The sequence below is a fragment of the Pristiophorus japonicus genome, chromosome 6 (assembly GCF_044704955.1).
Source record: "Pristiophorus japonicus isolate sPriJap1 chromosome 6, sPriJap1.hap1, whole genome shotgun sequence".
NCBI classification, from domain to species: domain Eukaryota; kingdom Metazoa; phylum Chordata; class Chondrichthyes; family Pristiophoridae; genus Pristiophorus; species Pristiophorus japonicus.
In genome coordinates this window covers 246999107-247016937 of record NC_091982.1, presented here as the reverse complement: position 1 = coordinate 247016937, position 17831 = coordinate 246999107, and the positions used below count along the sequence as shown (strand labels likewise).

The 17831-nt window shown below is 48.2% G+C and overlaps 1 protein-coding gene across 1 annotated transcript in view; it reads right to left on the bottom strand.

Annotated features, from left to right (window-relative positions):
* Window positions 1-8905: 8905 nt before the first annotated feature.
* The window catches only part of eif2b5 (eukaryotic translation initiation factor 2B, subunit 5 epsilon), a 71274-nt gene continuing 62348 nt past the window's right edge, over window positions 8906-17831 (bottom strand). The window contains exons 15-16 of the mRNA XM_070883787.1: window positions 11328-11438; window positions 8906-9127 (exon numbers count right to left, since the gene is read on the bottom strand). Of these exons, the coding sequence (XP_070739888.1) occupies window positions 9065-9127; window positions 11328-11438 (174 nt within the window). The 3' untranslated portion in view covers window positions 8906-9064. The remainder of the gene's footprint in view (window positions 9128-11327; window positions 11439-17831) is intronic.

Genomic DNA, 17831 nt, shown 5'->3' with positions numbered 1-17831 from the left:
TGCTGGTTAGCAATCAGCCTGCGACCCCCTATCTACAGCACCTCCAAATCCCAAGCATCTCTTCGAGGCGCAGTCTGACCTGATCAGTGCAGGGTGCAGGTTCAGAAAGACACCCTCTGAGCTGCTTTTAGGATTCCAAAGGGATCGGAGAATGTCGACCATGACAAGCTAATTCACCTTGTCGAGAACAGCAGAACCAGAGGACATAGCCTGTGCTTGAAGGAGGGGTTAAATTCAAAACTAATCTGTGGAAACAATATTTCAGTGAGCAAGTGGTCAATCTATGGAACAGGGTCCCTAGGGAGATGATGGGAGCAGATAGTATTGATTCATTCAGAGGTAAATTAGCTAGATGTCTTTCAGAAAATGACATTTTGAGATAAAGTATACGAGTAATTTGAGTCATGACGTGTGGCGAGCTCAGGGGAAGAGAACTGGATTAAGAGGGGGAAAGGCAGAGGAACCCAAGGTTTTGCAAGCTTGAGAGGAGAAGTCATGAGATGGGGAGATGCGGAGAGGCTGTTTCCTCTGGCTGGATATCTTGGGGGGGAACTTTGGACCTATGGTTCCCAACACTCTTCCCCCACTGGGGTTTTTCCTCACCTCACGTCTGGGTCTGTTGTAGACTCATTGATAGAAAATAAAATATTGATCGATTGATTGGTATAATTAGTCAACAACTCTATTATCGTTGTATCATGTGACTCCCAGGCGAACTAGATGGACCGTGGCCATTTTCCCCTCTAGCTGTTCCTATGCTGTGACCTGACCGATTTAGAAACATACAAAATAGGTGCAGGAGTAGGCCATTCGAGCCTGCACCAACATTCAATATGATCATGGCTGATCATTCACCTCAGTATCCCTTTTCCCGCTTTCTCTCCATACCCTTTGATCCCTTTAGCCGTAAGGGCCAAATCTAACTCCCTCTTGAATATATCCAATGAACTGGCATCAACTACTCTCTGCGGCTGGGAATTTCACAGGTTAACAACCCTCTGAGTGAAGAAGTTTCTCCTCATCTCAGTCCTAAATGGCCTACCCCTTATCCTAAGACTGTGTCCCCTGGTTCTGGATTCCCCAACATCGGGAACATTCTTCCTGCATCTAACCTGCCCCGTCCCGTCAGAATTTTATACATTTCTGAGATCCCCTCTCATCCTTCTAAACTCCAGTGTATAAAGGCCCAGTTGATCCAGTCTCTCCTCATGTCAGTCCAGCCATCCCTGGAATCAGTCTGGTGAACCTTCACTGCACTGCCTCAATAGCAAGAACATCCTTCCTCAGATTAGGAGACCAAAACTGAACACAATATTCCAGGTGAGGCCTTACCAAGACCCTGTACAACTGCAGTAAGACCTCCCTGCTCCTATACTCAAATCCCCTAAGCTCTGAAGGCCAACGTGCCATTTTGCCTTCTTCACCGCCTGCTGTACCTGCATGCCAACTTTCAATGACTGATGAACCATGACACCCATGTCTTGTTGCACCTCCCCTTTTCCTAATCTGCCACCATTCAGATAATATTCTGCCTTCCTGTTTTTGCCACCAAAGTGGATAACCTCACATTTATCCACATTATACTGCATCTGCCATGCATTTGCTCACTCACCTAACCTGTCCAAATCACTCTGCAGCCTCTTAGCATCCTCCTCACAGCTCACAGTTTAGTGTCATCTGCAAACTTGGAGATATTACACTCAATTCCTTCATCCAAATCATTAATGTATATTGTAAAGAGCTGGGGTCCCAGCACTGAGCCCTGCGGCACTCCACTAGTCACTGCCTCCCATTCTGAAAAGGATCCGTTTATCCCGACTCTGCTTCCTGTCTGCCAACCAATTCTCTATCCACGCCAGTACATTACTCCCAATACCATGTGCTTTGATTTTGCACACCAATCTCTTATGTGGGACCTTGTCAAAGGCCTTTTGAAAGTCCAAATACACATCCACTGGTTCTCCCTTGTCCACTCTACTAGTTACATCCTCAAAAAATTCCAGAAGATATGTCAAGCATGATTTCCCTTTCACAAATCCATGCTGACTTGGACCGATCCTGTCACTGCTTTCCAAATACGCTGCTATTTCATCCTTAATAATTGATTCCAACATTTTCCCCACTACTGATGTCAGGCTAACCGGTCTATAATTTCCCATTTTCTCTCTCCCTCCTTTTTTAAAAAGTGGTGTTACATTAGCTACCCTCCAGTCCATAGGAACTGATCCAGAGTCGATAGACTGTTGGAAAATGATCATCAATGCATCTACTATTTCTAGGGCCACCTCCTTAAGTACTCTGGGATGCAGACAATCAGGCCCTGCGGATTTGTCGGCCTTCAATCCCATCAATTTCCCCAACACAATTTCCCGCTTTATAAGGATATCCTTCAGTTCCTCCTTCTCACTAGACCCACTGTCCCCTAGTACATCCGGAAGGTCATTTGTGTCTTCCTTCGTGAAGACAGAACCAAAGTATTCGTTCAATTGGTCTGCCATTTCTTTGTTCCCCATGATTAATTCACCTGAGTCCGACTGCAAGGGACCTACGTTTGTTAAGAATACAAGACTCAAGGTCTAACAATGCACTTATCGGCAATCAGAACGGAGAGCTACGACACTGAATGCAAGTAGAAAGGGGAACAGAGAGTGGCAGGCTTTCGAAAGGGGAATTAACACAAGTGATTTTTCACACCAGCTGATCTACTGGGATATCCTCAAATAACATCTTAAATCTCCGAACATTCGATCTTCAAATATAAACCAACGCACCCCTTCTGTGGCATACGTACTATTGTTGGGTTTGGGACACGGACGTGCATTCTGTAAACCAAACTTTTCTCAATGCATTGCCGCCTTTAGCTAGCCTGAGAATCAGTCCTGTGAGGGGACAGTACCAGCATTGAATGGGAATTCATCCCAATGAATCTAAAGGGAGGCTACTTAATCTCACTTCGGATACCTCCCCCTGAACACACAGCACAGACTCGGGAAGCTCCAATTCAAGTCAGCACGGTGACGCACGCTGAAAGGATAAGAACATAAGAAATAGGAGCAGGAGTAGGCCATACGGCCCCTTGAGCCTGCTCTGCCATTCAATACGATGATGGTTATCCACTTCCCTGCCCGCTCCCCATGGCCCCTTATTCGTTAAGAAAACCTGCACCCTCCAAAATCTCAGAGACACAGGGAGAGGAGACAGCACATTGCTGAGACGCAAACCAAACCATAATTCTCTACCAAGGGACAGGGTAAACAGACGGTTCAATTCTTTGTGGGTGGGAGATGACGAGTCACACAGACGGCAAAGCATATTTATTAAAAAACATGTTACTCTTTCCTATTGTGAAGTGAGGATAACGAGGTCACAGTAAAAAGAAAAAAACTTGCGTTTATATAGCAACTTTCACCACCTCAGAATGTCCCCAAGTGATTAAACAGCCCATGAAGTACTTTTGAAGTGTAGTCACTGTTGTAATGTAGGAAATGCAGCAGCCAATTTGCGCACAGCAAGCTCCCACAATCAGTAATGTAACAATGACCAGATCATCCGTTTTAGTGATGTTGATTGAGGAATAAATATTGCGCAGGACACCAGGAATACCTCCCTTGCTAATCTTCAAAATAGTGCCATGGGATCTTTTATGTCCACCTGAGAGAGCAAACGGGGCCTCGGTTTAACATCTCATCCGAAAGACGGCACCTCCGACAGTGCAGCTCCCTCTATATTGCCCCACCAAACACTCCCAGGGCAGGTACAGCACGGGTTAGATACAGGAGAGTCAGCCTAGATTGTTGTGCTCAAGTCTCTGGAGTGGGACTTGTACCCATAACCTTCTGACTCAGAGGCAAGTGTACTATCTACTGAGCCACAACTGACACTGTGTCAAAAAAAACATAGAAACATAGAAACATAGAAAATAGGTGCAGGAGTAGGCCATTCGGCCCTTCTAGCCTGCACCGCCATTCAATGAGTTCATGGCTGAACATTCAACTTCAGTACCCCATTCCTGCTTTCTCGCCATACCCCTTGATCCCCCTAGCAGTAAGGACCTCATCTAACTCCTTTTTGAATATATTTAGTGAATTGGCCTCAACAACTTTCTGTGGTAGAGAATTCCACAGGTTCACCACTCTCTGGGTGAAGAAGTTCCTCCGCATCTCGGTCCTAAATGGCTTACCCCTTATCCTTAGACTGTGACCCCTGGTTCTGGACTTCCCCAACATTGGGAACATTCTTCCTGCATCTAACCTGTCTAACCCCGTCAGAATTTTATATGTTTCTATGAGGTCCCCTCTCATTCTTCTGAACTCCAGTGAATACAAGCCCAGTTGATCCAGTCTTTCTTGATAGGTCAGTCCCGCCATCCCGGGAATCAGTCTGGTGAACCTTCGCTGCACTCCCTCAATAGCAAGAATGTCCTTCCTCAGGTTAGGAGACCAAAACTGTACACAATACTCCAGGTGTGGCCTCACCAATGCCCTGTACAACTGTAGCAACACCTCCCTGCCCCTGTACTCAAATCCCCTTGCTATGAAGGCCAACATGCCATTTGCTTTCTTAACCGCCTGCTGCACCTGCATGCCAACCTTCAATGACTGATGTACCATGACACCCAGGTCTCTTTGCACCTCCCCTTTTCCTAATCTGTCACCATTCAGATAATAGTCTGTCTCTCTGTTTTTACCACCAAAGTGGATAACCTCACATTTATCCACATTATACTTCATCTGCCATGCATTTGCCCACTCACCTAACCTATCCAAGTCGCTCTGCAGCCTCACAGCATCCTCCTCGCAGCTCACACTGCCACCCAACTTAGTGTCATCCGCAAACTTGGAGATACTACACTCAATCCCCTCATCTAAATCATTAATGTACAGTGTAAACAGCTGGGGCCCCAGCACAGAACCCTGCGGTACCCCACTAGTCACTGCCTGCCATTCTGAAAAGTACCCATTTACTCCTACTCTTTGCTTCCTGTCTGACAACCAGTTCTCAATCCATGTCAGTACACTACCCCCAATCCCATGTGCTCTAACTTTGCACATCAATCTCTTGTGTGGGACCTTGTCGAACGCCTTCTGAAAGTCCAAATATACCACATCAACTGGTTCTCCCTTATCCACTCTACTGGAAACATCCTCAAAAAATTCCAGAAGATTTGTCAAGCATGATTTCCCTTTCACAAATCCATGCTGACTTGGACCTATCATGTCACCTCTTTCCAAATGCACTGCTATGACATCCTTAATAATTGATTCCATCATTTTACCCACTACCGATGTCAGGCTGACCGGTCTATAATTCCCTGTTTTCTCTCTCCCTCCTTTTTTAAAAAGTGGGGTTACATTGGCTACCCTCCACTCCATAGGAACTGATCCAGAGTCAATGGAATGTTGGAAAATGACTGTCAACGCATCCACTATTTCCAAGGCCACCTCCTTAAGTACTCTGGGATGCAGTCCATCAGGCCCTGGGGATTTATCGGCCTTCAATCCCATCAATTTCCCCAACACAATTTCCCGGCTAATAAGGATTTCCCTCAGTTCCTCCTCCTTACTAGACCCCCCGACCCCTTTTATAACCGGAAGGTTGTTCGTGTCCTCCTTCGTGAATACCGAACCAAAGTACTTGTTCAATTGGTCCGCCATTTCTTTGTTCCCCGTTATGACTTCCCCTGATTCTGACTGCAGGGGACCTACGTTTGTCTTTACTAACCTTTTTCTCTTTACATATCTATAGAAACTTTTGCAATCCGTCTTAATGTTCCCTGCAAGCTTCTTCTCATACTCCATTTTCCCTGCCCTAATCAAACCCTTTGTCCTCCTCTGCTGAGTTCTAAATTTCTCCCAGTCCCCAGGTTCGCTGCTGTTTCTGGCCAATTTGTATGCCACTTCCTTGGCTTTAATACTATCCCTGATTTCCCTTGATAGCCACGGTTGAGCCACCTTCCCTTTTTTATTTCTATGCCAGACAGGAATGTACAATTGTTGTAGTTCATCCATGCGGTCTCTAAATGTCTGCCATTGCCCATCCACAGTCAACCCCTTAAGTATCATTCGCCAATCCATCTCAGCCAATTCACGCCTCATACCTTCAAAGTTAGCCTTCTTTAAGTTCTGGACCATGGTCTCTGAATTAACTGTTTCATTCTCCATCCTAATGCAGAATTCCACCATATTATGGTCACTCTTCCCCAAGGGGCCTCGCACAACGAGATTGCTAATTAATCCTTTCTCATTACATAACACCCAGTCTAAGATGGCCTCCCCCCTAGTTGGTTCCTCGACATATTGGTCTAAAAAACCATCCCTTATGCACTCCAGAAAATCCTCCTCCACCGTATTGCTTCCAGTTTGGTTAGCCCAATCTATGTGCATATTAAAGTCACCCATTATAACTGCTGCACCTTTATTGCACGCACCCCTAATTTCCTGTTTGATGCCCTCCCCAACATCACTACTACTGTTTGGAGGTCTGTACACAACTCCCACTAACGTTTTTTGCCCTTTGGTGTTCTGCAGCTCTACCCATATAGATTCCACATCATCCAAGCTAATGTCCTTCCTAACTATTGCCTTAATCTCCTCCTTAACCAGCAATGCTACCCCACCTCCTTTTCCTTTTATTCTATCCTTCCTGAATGTTGAATACCCCTGGATGTTGAGTTCCCAGCCCTGCTCATCCTGGAGCCACGTCTCCGTAATCCCAATCACATCATATTTGTTAACATCTATTTGCACAGTTAATTCATCCACCTTATTGCGGATACTCCTTGCATTAAGACACAAAGCCTTTAGGCTTGTTTTTTTAACACCCTCTGTCCTTTTAGAATTTTGCTGTACAATGGCCCTTTTTGTTCTTTGCCTTGGGTTTCTCTGCCCTCCACTTTTCCTCATCTCCTTTCTGTCTTTTGTTTTTGCCTCCTTTTTGTTTCCCTCTATCTCCCTGCATTGGTTCCCATCCCCCTGCCATATTAGTTTAACTCCTCCCCAACAGCACTAGCAAACACTCCCCCGAGGACATTGGTTCCGATTCTGCCCATGGTGGGGAAGAGAGATTGGAAATTAAAATAAATATCGGAGCAAGTTCCCAATGGATCACGAACCCCTTCGGCAGCCTTTACTTTTGGCCCTGTTTCAGACCTGCTCCCAATTTCTACATCTATTCGCTCCTCGGGGATTTGGGAGTGTTGGTGCACCCTCGCGCGTGCACACACACGTACAATTAAATTCCTGAAACACAGCACAAGCCAGCGAGTTTCAGCCACAGACTATGGCCAGTTTCGGGGACGGGCAGACCGGGGTGATCAGCCCAGGGTCTTTGTACAGTATGGACTCTTTACCCATTGATCCAATGAGTGAACTGCTCACCATCGAAACTACTTACTATTGCAGTTTCTCCAAATATATTATAGCTTGTCACAAGTCATATATATGGAGACGTTCACGGGTATGCTCGAGTACATACTTATGGAAAATCTGGGGTCCTCAGGATGACAGGAGTAAGAATATGAAGCCCTGCCATCTTGGTAAAGGAAAACATTTCCATCTGACACTAGTAGGTCCTTCTTGGCATCAAAACGCGATGTAACTCTGCCCCCTGCCAGCTCAGAATCACTCGCCAGTATCTCAGGTGGATTTCTTTCCCTTCAGGGAATATTGGAAGACAAACGAGTCCCTGGTTTTATTCTCCAGTCACTGAGGGGTACCAGCTATACATTCTTGAAAGAGCAGCGGTGAGGGGCTTTCAATTCAGCTCCCCGCCCCTCCCCACTCTTCTAGAATGTCTGTCATGTTCTCTTTCAATTAATGATGTTTTGTGTTCCTCAAAGTTAGGGGATGTTCCTGCGAGGATGAAACACTTTCTTAGCATCCAGCGTCAGAGGCAAGCACTCTCAGGACAGGTACACTGTGGCCTAGATACAGAATGAAGCCCCTTAAAACAATCCTAGTTAGGTACAGCATGTTAAGGTTAAGTTCCCTTAATTCTGCCTCATCAAGCACTTTCAGCACAGGGTTAGATATATAGTAAAGCACCCTCTACACTGTCCAATCAAACACTCCCAGGGCAGGTGCAGCACAGGTTAGATACAGAGTAAAGCTCCCTCTATACTGTCCCATCAAACACTCCCAGGGCAGGTACAGCACGGGTTAGATACAGAGTAAAGCTCCCTCTACACTGTCCCATCAAACACTCCCAGGGCAGGTACAGCACGGGTTAGATACAGAGTAAAGCTCCCTCTACACTGTCCCATCAAACACTCCCAGGGCAGGTTCAGCACGGTGTTAGATATATAGTAAAGCTCCCTCTACACTGTCCCATCAAACACTCCCAGGGCAGGTGCAGCACGGGTTAGATACAGAGTAAAGCTCCCTCTACACTGTCCCATCAAACACTCCCAGGGCAGGTACAGCACGGGTTAGATACAGAGTAAAACTCCCTCTACACTGTCCCATCAAACACTCCCAGAGCAGGTACAGCACGGGTTAGATACAAAGTAAAGCTCTCTCTACACTGTCCCATAAAACACTCCCAGAGCATGTACAGCGTGGGTTAGATACAGAGTAAAGCTGTACACTGCCCCAACATGTTCCAGCCCCCTACTGCACTAGTTTTTCAATTTTCCATACCAGCCAAGTTGTGACTCCTCTGAACCACATTATGAATTTGGTGCTGAATAAGAGAGTGTTGTGTTGTGTGCTCATGCCTAATAGGAGCCTGGCCAAACCCATTTCACATACAACCTCAAGAGTCAGCAGAGAGCAGAGACTTTGATCCCGTGAATCTGAATTGTTATTTAAACACGGGTCCCAAGGGTGAAAGATGTGTGTCAGTTATTGAAGATTTTGCAGAGTGCAGAAATTGGCAGGACCCAGCAAAAGGCAAGAGACCAGTCCCATTGGATCAGAGCCTTGTCACTCATCAATTCTTTTACTCCTTGCACTAAAAATTAAACAGAAACTAAAGGAACTTCAGGTCTCGCCGACCTGACCGGGCACTTCTGCTGCTGGTGGCACCACGGTTCGTGAATGGTCCACCGTGTATCCGTGCAATCTGGTTAATCCTCGTCCTCGGAAGATTCCACCTCTGCTTCTTCGAGCCACTTGATGAACTTCTGGAGCTAAAGAACAAAGGAGCCGGTTAGGAACAGTTGTGAACACACGAAACCCACGGAGCCATCAATTCCAGCCCATTGTACAAGATGCTGGCTGTGCACAACACAGACAAACCCTCCCATCTCCCAATGTAATTAAATCACCCGCAGCAAGTCCCAGAGTGAATACATCTGCTTGGACATCATCAGCCTGGAGTTGTTGTTCGAGGTCAGATTGCCCATTATGTCCTGGGCCACAGGGAATGAACAGAACTCATGGCCGCCTCAACGGCTGCTTTCAAACTCAGTTATCACAACAGAACAAAGGTCAATTTTATATCTGGTTCATTTATCTTTCTCCTTGAATTCTGTCCCTTCCTCCCCTGAAGGTGCTGACTCACTTCTCCATCTCCCCCCGAGGTGCTGACTCACCTCTCCATCTCCCCCCCGAGGTGCTGACTCACCTCTCCATCTCCCCCCGAGGTGCTGACTCACCTCTCCATCTCCCCCCGAGGTGCTGACTCACCTCTCCATCTCCCCCCGAGGTGCTGACTCACCTCTCCATCTCCCCCCGAGGTACCGACTCTTGCTGGGCTAATGGTTGAAGAGGTGCTAGGAGCGTTCTGGTATCTCGTACAAATGGCCAGTCTGCATGCATGAGCCCAGGCAGTGTCATCAGGCTATTCAACCGTGGAAAGTATTACAGCCAAGCTCCATCCCATCCTTGTCTCGCATTCGCAGCAAGGCTGAGTGGATAGCGATCAGGAGTGGGAACATCAGATGGTCTGATCTCCTCCATTGCCCAGGGCTGCTGAGGCCAATGGTACTGCCACCAACTGAGACCAGCTGAATGAGCAGCGGGGACTTCCTGGTCAGAAGACTAGTGACTACACCAGGTTGTGTTCAACACCCTCTGTGCCGCCGAGGACACTCTCTTGAGCATGTTCAATATATTCTATGACAAAATGTTGCGAATTTCGATAGCAGTAGGAATACCATGACTGCAGCCACACAGATACCTCCGTTCAGTAGGGCAACAGCTTATATCTCACTTATTCAGGTACGGTAGCATAGTGGTTATGTTACTGGACGAGTAATCCAGAGGCCTGGACTAATGATCCTGGGACAAGAGTTCAAATCCCATCACGGCAACTGGGGAATTTAAATTCAGTTAATTAAATAAATCTAGAATAAAAAGCTAATAATGGTGCCCATGAAACTACCGGATTGTCGTAAAAACCCATCTGGTTCATTAATGGCCTTTAGAGAAGGAATTCTTCAGTCCTTACCTGATCTGGCCTATATGTGACTTCAGACTCATGTGGTTGACTCTTAACAGCACTCTGAAATGGCCGAGCAAGCCACTCGAGGGCAATTAGGGATGGACAATAAATGCTGGCCTTGCCAGTGACACTCACATCCCAGGAACAAACAAAAAACAAACACAAAATAGGATAAGAGTAGGCACTGGCTTGATAGTCGGTAACCAAAGGATACAGATGTGGACCAAGTTAGAAAAGTTAGGACTGTTCTCCTTGGAACAGAGATGGTTAAGGGGTGGCCCAATAGAGGTTTTCAAGATGTTGAGGGGTTTTGATGGAGTAGATTGAGAAAAACGATTCCCTCTGGCGAGTGGGTCAATAACCAGAGGTCAGAGATTTAAAAGCATTGGCAAAAGATCTGAAGGGGTGATGAGAAATGTTTTCACTCAGAGTGTTGGGATCTGGAATGCTCTGTCTGAGAAGGTTCTGGAAGCTGATTCCATCAATAATTTTAAAAGGGAGTTGGACAGGTACTGAGGGATGAGGAACTTACAGGGTTAGGGACAAAAGGCGGGGGTGTGGGACTGAGCACGACCGCTCTTTCAACAAGCCAGCACAGGCCAACGGGCCGAATGGCCTCCTCCTGTGCCGCACGTTTCTGTAAGATAATTGGCACCAAAAATCCAAGCGGGAAATTGAGAAAAAAAATTGTACAGCGTGTTATGATCTGGAATGTAAAGGGGAATTGGATAAATACCGGAAAAGGAGAAATCTGCAGGGCTCTGGGGAAAGAGGGAGGGGAAATGGGACTAATTGGATAGCCTTTTCAAAGAGCCAGCAGACACAATGGGCCGAATGGTCGCTTTCTGTGCTGCACGATTTAACCACACAGTTTGTATCGAACTCCAGAATGCAGCTACCACAGAGACTGATGTAGTGAGGAATGCAACAAGCCACACACTCACCCCTTGATATTTTCGTAGTTTCTTCCCCTTCTCCGTAGACGCACTTCGAGAGAACCACTGGAGAATGCTCTCTTCGGCCAACACATCCAGTTGATACAGGGTCATCAGCACCTGAGCCGGAGACACAATAAGCTCATCAGCTTCCACTTTAAAATCATTGACAACCTTGTCTCCATAAACCCGAGCTCATCTAACACTCCCAACTTGCACCCTGTGCTCGCTGACCTACATTGCCTCCCGGCTAAGCAACGCCTCGATTTTAAAATTCCTGTTTGCAAATCCCTCCAAGGCCTCGCCCCTCCTGATCTCTGTAACCTCCTTTAGTCCTTCAACCCTCAGATCTCTGCGCTCCTTCAATTCAGGCCTCAAGCGCATCCCCGATTTTAATCGCTCCGCCATTGGTGGCCGTGCCTTCAGCAGCCTGGACCCTAAGCTCTGGGATCCCCTCCCTAAATCTCTCCACCTCTTTCTCTCTTCAGACGTTCCAGAAAACCAACCTGTTTGGCCAAACTGTTGGTCACCTGTCCTAATATCTTCTGATGTGGCTCGGTGTCAATTTTTGGTTGATAATCGTCCTGTGAAGCGCATTGGGATATTTTACTACATTTAGGGCGCTATATAAATACAAGTTGTTGTTGCCTGCTCTCAAAGGAGCCCATTTTCCCTACTACTGACATTGGTAGTATGGAAAATGCTATTATCTATTATTCGGGACGTAGCAACAGGGCACTTAGAACATCATAATATGATTAGGCAGAGCCAGCATTGATTTATGAAAGGGAAATCATGTTTGACAAATCAATTAGAGTTCTTTGAGGTTGTAACTAGCAGTGTAGATAAGGGGGAACCAGTGGATGTAGTGTATATGGATTTTCAAAAAGCATTCGATAAGGTACCCAACCACACCAGAGATTATTGCACACAATTAGGGCTCATGGGATTGGGGGTAATATACTAACATGGGTTAAATGGGTCATTTTCAGGTTGGCAGGGGTACCACAAGGATCAGTGCTTGGGCCTCAGTTATTTACAATCTATATCAATGACTTAATTGAGGGGACAGAGCGTAATGTATCCAAGTTTGCTGATGATACAAAGCTCAGTGGAAAAGTAAGCTGTGAGGAGGACGCAAAGAGGCTGCAGAGAGATATAAACAGGTTGACTGAGTGGGCAAGAACATGACAGATAGATATAATGTGGAGAAATGCGATGTTATCCACTTTGGTAGGAAAAATAGAAAAGCAAAAAATGTTTTTAAATTGTGAGAGACTTGGAAATGTTGGTGTTCAGAGGGACCTGGGTATCCTTGTACAGGAATTTCAAAGTTAACATGCAGGTACTGCAAGCAATTAGGAGTTTGAGTATAAGAGTAAAGACCACCAAACAGTAGTAGTGAGGTTGGGGATGGCATCAAACAAGAAATTAGGGATGCGTGCAATAAAGGTACAGCAGTTATCATGGGCGACTTTAAATCTACATATTAACTGGGCTAACTGGGTAGCAATGCGGAGGAGGATGATTTCCTGGAGTGTATTAGGGATGGCTTTCTAGACCAATATGTCGAGGAACCAACTAGAGAGCTGGCCATCATAGAGGGGATGTTGCGTAATGAGAGAGGACTAATTAGCAATCTTGTTGTGCAAGGCTCCCTGGGGAACAATGACCATAATATGGTAGAATTCTTCATTAAGATGGAGAGTGACAGTGTTAATTCAGAGACTAGGATCCTGAACTTAAGGAAAGGTAACTTCGATGGTATGAGATGTGAATTGGCTAGGATAGACTGGCAAACAATACTTAAAGGGTTGACAGTGGATAGGCAATGGCAGACATTTATAGATTACATGGATGAACTTCAACAATTGTACATCCCTGTCTGGAGTAAAAATAAAACGGGGAAGGTGGCTCAACCGTGGCTAACAAGGGAAATTCGGCTTAGTGTTAAATCCAAGGAAGAGGCATATAAATTGGCCAGAAAAAGCAGCAAACCTGAGGACTGGGAGAAATTTAGAATTCAGCAGAGGACAAAGTGTTTAAGAGGGGGAAAATAGAGTACGAGAGGAAGCTTGCAGGGAACATAAAAACTGACTGCAAAAGCTTCTATAGATATGTGAAAAGAAAAAGATTAGTGAAGACCAACGTAGGTCCTTTGCAGTCAGAATCAGGTGAATTTATAATGGGGAACAAAGAAATGGCAGACCAATTGAACAAATACTTTGGATCTGTCTTCACTAAGGAAGACATAAATAACCTTCCGGAAATACTAGGGGTTCGAGGGTCTAGCGAAAAGGAGGAACTGAAGGAAATCCTTATTCGTCAGGAAATTGTGTTAGGGAAATTGAAGGGATTGAAGGCCGATAAATCCCCAGGGCCTGATAGTCTGCATCCCAGAGTACTTAAGGAAGTGGCCCTAGAAATAGTGGATGCATTGGTGATCATTTTCCAACATTCTATTGACTGTGGATCAGTTCCTATGGACTGGAGGGTAGCTAATGTAACACCACTTTTTAAAAATGGCGAGAGAAAGTTAAAGCACATGGGTTTGGGGGTAGTGTGCTGACGTGGATTGAGAACTGGTTGTCAGACAGGAAGCAAAGAGTAGGAGTAAATGGGTACTTTTCAGAATGGCAGGCAGTGACTAGTGGGGTACCGCAAGGTTCAGTGCTGGGGACACCAGCTGTTTACATTGTACATTAATGATTTAGACGAGGGGATTAAATGTAGTATCCAAATTTGCGGATGACACTAAGTTGGGTGGCAGTGTGAGCTGCGAGGAGGATGCTATGAGGCTGCAGAGTGACTTGGATAGGTTAGGTGAGTGGGCAAATGCATGGCAGATGAAGTATAATGTGGATAAATGTGAGGTTATCCACTTTGGTGATAAAAACAGAGAGACAGACTATTATCTGAATGGTGACAGATTAGGAAAAGGGGAGGTGCAACGAAGGTTGGCAAGCAGGTACAGCAGGTGGTGAAGAAGGCAAATGGCATGTTGACCTTCATAGCTAGAGGATTTGAGTATAGGAGCAGGGAGGTCTTACTGCAGTTGTACAGAGGCTACACCTGGAATATTGTGTTCAGTTTTGGTCTCCTAATCTGAGGAAGGACGTTCTTGCTATTGAGGGAGTACAGCGAAGGTTCACCAGACTGATTCCTGGGATGGCGGGACTGACATATGAGGAGAGACTGGATCAACTGGGCTTGTATACACTGGAGTTTAGAAGAATGAGAGGGGATCTCATAGAAACATAAAATTCTGACGGGATTGGACAGGTTAGAAGCAGGAAGAATGTTCCCGTTGCTGGGGAGTTCCAGAACCAGGGGTCACAATCTAAGAATAAAGGGTAAGCCATTTAGGACCGAGATGAGGAGAAATTTCTTCACTCGGAGAGTGGTTAACCTGTGGAATTCTCTACTGTAGAAAGTTGTTGAGGCCAGTTCGTTAGATATACTCAAAAGGGAGTTAGATATGGCCCTTACGTCCAAAGGGATCAAGAGGTATGCAGAGAAAGCAGGAAAGGGGTACTGAGGTTGAATGATCAGCCATGATCTTATTGAATGGCGGTGCAGGCTCGAAGGGCCGAATGGCCTACTCCTGCACCTAGGGCCCAAGTTTCAGGCCGCATCTAAAACGCCGAAGCCACATTTTTCGCGCCACAAAGTGCGCCTAAAAAAATCTCACCTATTCTCCAGCTCCCTGCAGGTCCTCTGGAGCTGGGCGCGGCGCAGCACAAGCTGTGGGGGCCGGAGCCAGGTCCCTGCGCTGAAAACAGTGCCGGGATCTCTGCACATGCGCGCTACAGTGGGCGCGCATGTGCAGTAGCTCCAGGCATCCAAAACTGTGTGGGAGGTGCCCGAAGCACGCAGCCCCTAGCCCTGGCCGAATGGCCTCACTGGACTGCGTGGATAAGGCTCACCTCCCACCTGACCGGACCCGACCTGACCCCCGCGGCAGCCCCCCCCCCCCCGATCTCTGCGACACCGCCCCCCCCCAGCCCGACTGCCCCCCCGGCCTGAGCTCTGCGACTCCCCCCCCCCCCACGACTCTCCACTCCCCCGACTTCCGCGACTCTCTTTCCCCCCCCCCGCCACCCCCCGGACTCAATGCCACCTACCCGTAAATCCAGCCCGAAATCTTGGGCCCGGCCGTTCAGCCTCCTTCTCTCCCTCCCTCCCTCCCCTTTCCTTTCCTTTCCTTTCCTTCCCTTCCCTTCCCTCCCCTCTCCTCTCCTCTCCTCTCCTCTCTCCCCTCCTTCCGTCCTCTCTCCTTCCCTCCCCTCCTCTCTCCTTCCCTCCCCTCCTCTCCTCTCTCCTTCCCTCCCCTCCTCTCCTCTCTCCTTCACTCCCCTCCTCTCCTCTCTCCTTCCCTCCCCTCCTCTCCTCTCTCTCCTTCCCTCCCCTCCTCTCCTCTCTCCTTTCCTTCCCTCCCCTCCTCTCCTCTCTCCTTTCCTTCCCTCCCCTCCTCTCCTCTCTCCTTTCCTTCCCTCCCCTCCTCTCCTCTCTCCTTTCCTTCCCTCCCCTCCTCTCCTCTCTCCTTTCCTTCCCTCCCCTCCTCTCCTCTCTCCTTTCCTTCCCTCCCCTCCTCTCCTCTCTCCTTTCCTTCCCTCCCCTCCTCTCCTCTCTCCTTTCCTTCCCTCCCCTCCTCTCCTCTCTCCTTTCCTTCCCTCCCCTCCTCTCCTCTCTCCTTCCCTCCCCTCCTCTCCTCTCTCCTTCCCTCCCCTCCTCTCTCCTTCCCTCCCCTCCCCTCCTCTCTCCTTCCCTCCCCTCCCCTCCTCTCTCCTTCCCTCCCCTCCCCTCCTCTCTCCTTCCCTCCCCTCCCCTCCTCTCTCCTTCCCTCCCCTCCCCTCCTCTCTCCTTCCCTCCCCTCCCCTCCTCTCTCCTTCCCTCCCCTCCCCTCCTCTCTCCTTCCCTCCCCTCCCCTCCTCTCTCCTTCCCTCCCCTCCCCTCCTCTCTCCTTCCCTCCCCTCCCCTCCTCTCTCCTTCCCTCCCCTCCCCTCCTCTCTCCTTCCCTCCCCTCCCCTCCTCTCTCCTTCCCTCCCCTCCCCTCCTCTCTCCTTCCCTCCCCTCCCCTCCTCTCTCCTTCCCTCCCCTCCCCTCCTCTCTCCTTCCCTCCCCTCCCCTCCTCTCTCCTTCCCTCCCCTCCCCTCCTCTCTCCTTCCCTCCCCTCCCCTCCTCTCTCCTTCCCTCCCCTCCCCTCCTCTCTCCTTCCCTCCCCTCCCCTCCTCTCTCCTTCCCTCCCCTCCCCTCCTCTCTCCTTCCCTCCCCTCCCCTCCTCTCTCCTTCCCTCCCCTCCCCTCCTCTCTCCTTCCCTCCCCTCCCCTCCTCTCTCCTTCCCTCCCTCCCCTCCTCTCTCCTTCCCTCCCCTCCCCTCCTCTCTCCTTCCCTCCCCTCCCCTCCTCTCTCCTTCCCTCCCCTCCCCTCCTCTCTCCTTCCCTCCCCTCCCCTCCTCTCTCCTTCCCTCCCCTCCCCTCCTCTCTCCTTCCCTCCCCTCCTCTCTCCTTCCCTCCCTCCTCTCTCCTTCCCTCCCCTCCTCTCTCCTTCCCTCCCCTCCTCTCTCCTTCCCTCCCCTCCTCTCTCCTTCCCTCCCCTCCTCTCTCCTTCCCTCCCCTCCTCTCTCCTTCCCTCCCCTCCTCTCTCCTTCCCTCCCCTCCTCTCTCCTTCCCTCCCCTCCTCTCTCCTTCCCTCCCCTCCTCTCTCCTTCCCTCCCCTCCTCTCTCCTTCCCTCCCCTCCTCTCTCCTTCCCTCCCCTCCTCTCTCCTTCCCTCCCCTCCTCTCTCCTTCCCTCCCCTCCTCTCTCCTTCCTCCCCCTCTCCTCCCCCCCCCCCACCTCCTCCTCCTCTCGCTGACAGAAACACAGACAGTGACAGACAGAGACACACTCACAGACAGACAGACAGAGAGATGGAGACACTGACAGAGACACACTGGGGGGGCCATCCCAGCACGCTGTTGGAGGACTCCCGGTGCTGCAGTCGGTAAGTAGAAAATGTTTTATTTATTGATTTTTAAAATTTTTTAAAATTTTTAATTAATTTTTTTTGATTGATTTATTGGTTGATTTATTGATGTATTTATCATTTATTATTGATGATGGCTCTTTATTTGTAAAACTGAAGTGTTTAATGTTTGTAAACTTCCCTTTAAACCCCCCCGCGCCCATTCCCTACGCCTGATTTGCTAAGTGTAGACAAGGTTTTTCTGAGCGTACAAAAATCTACACTTACTCCATTCTAAGTTATTTTGGAGTAAGTTTTCACTGCCTAAACTTTCAAAACGGGTGTAAGTGGCCGGACACGCCCCCTTTGGAAAAAAAATCTGTTCCAAACTGAAACTGTTCTAACTGACTAGAACTGGAGCAAACTAAATGCCGAGAATTGCAATTTCTAAGATACTCCATTCTAAACCAGTTGCTCCAAAAAAACAGGAGCAACTCAGGCCGAAACTTGCCCTACCCTAGTTTCTATGTTTCTAAGGCTTACTATAACTATATACGGCCTTTCTGAG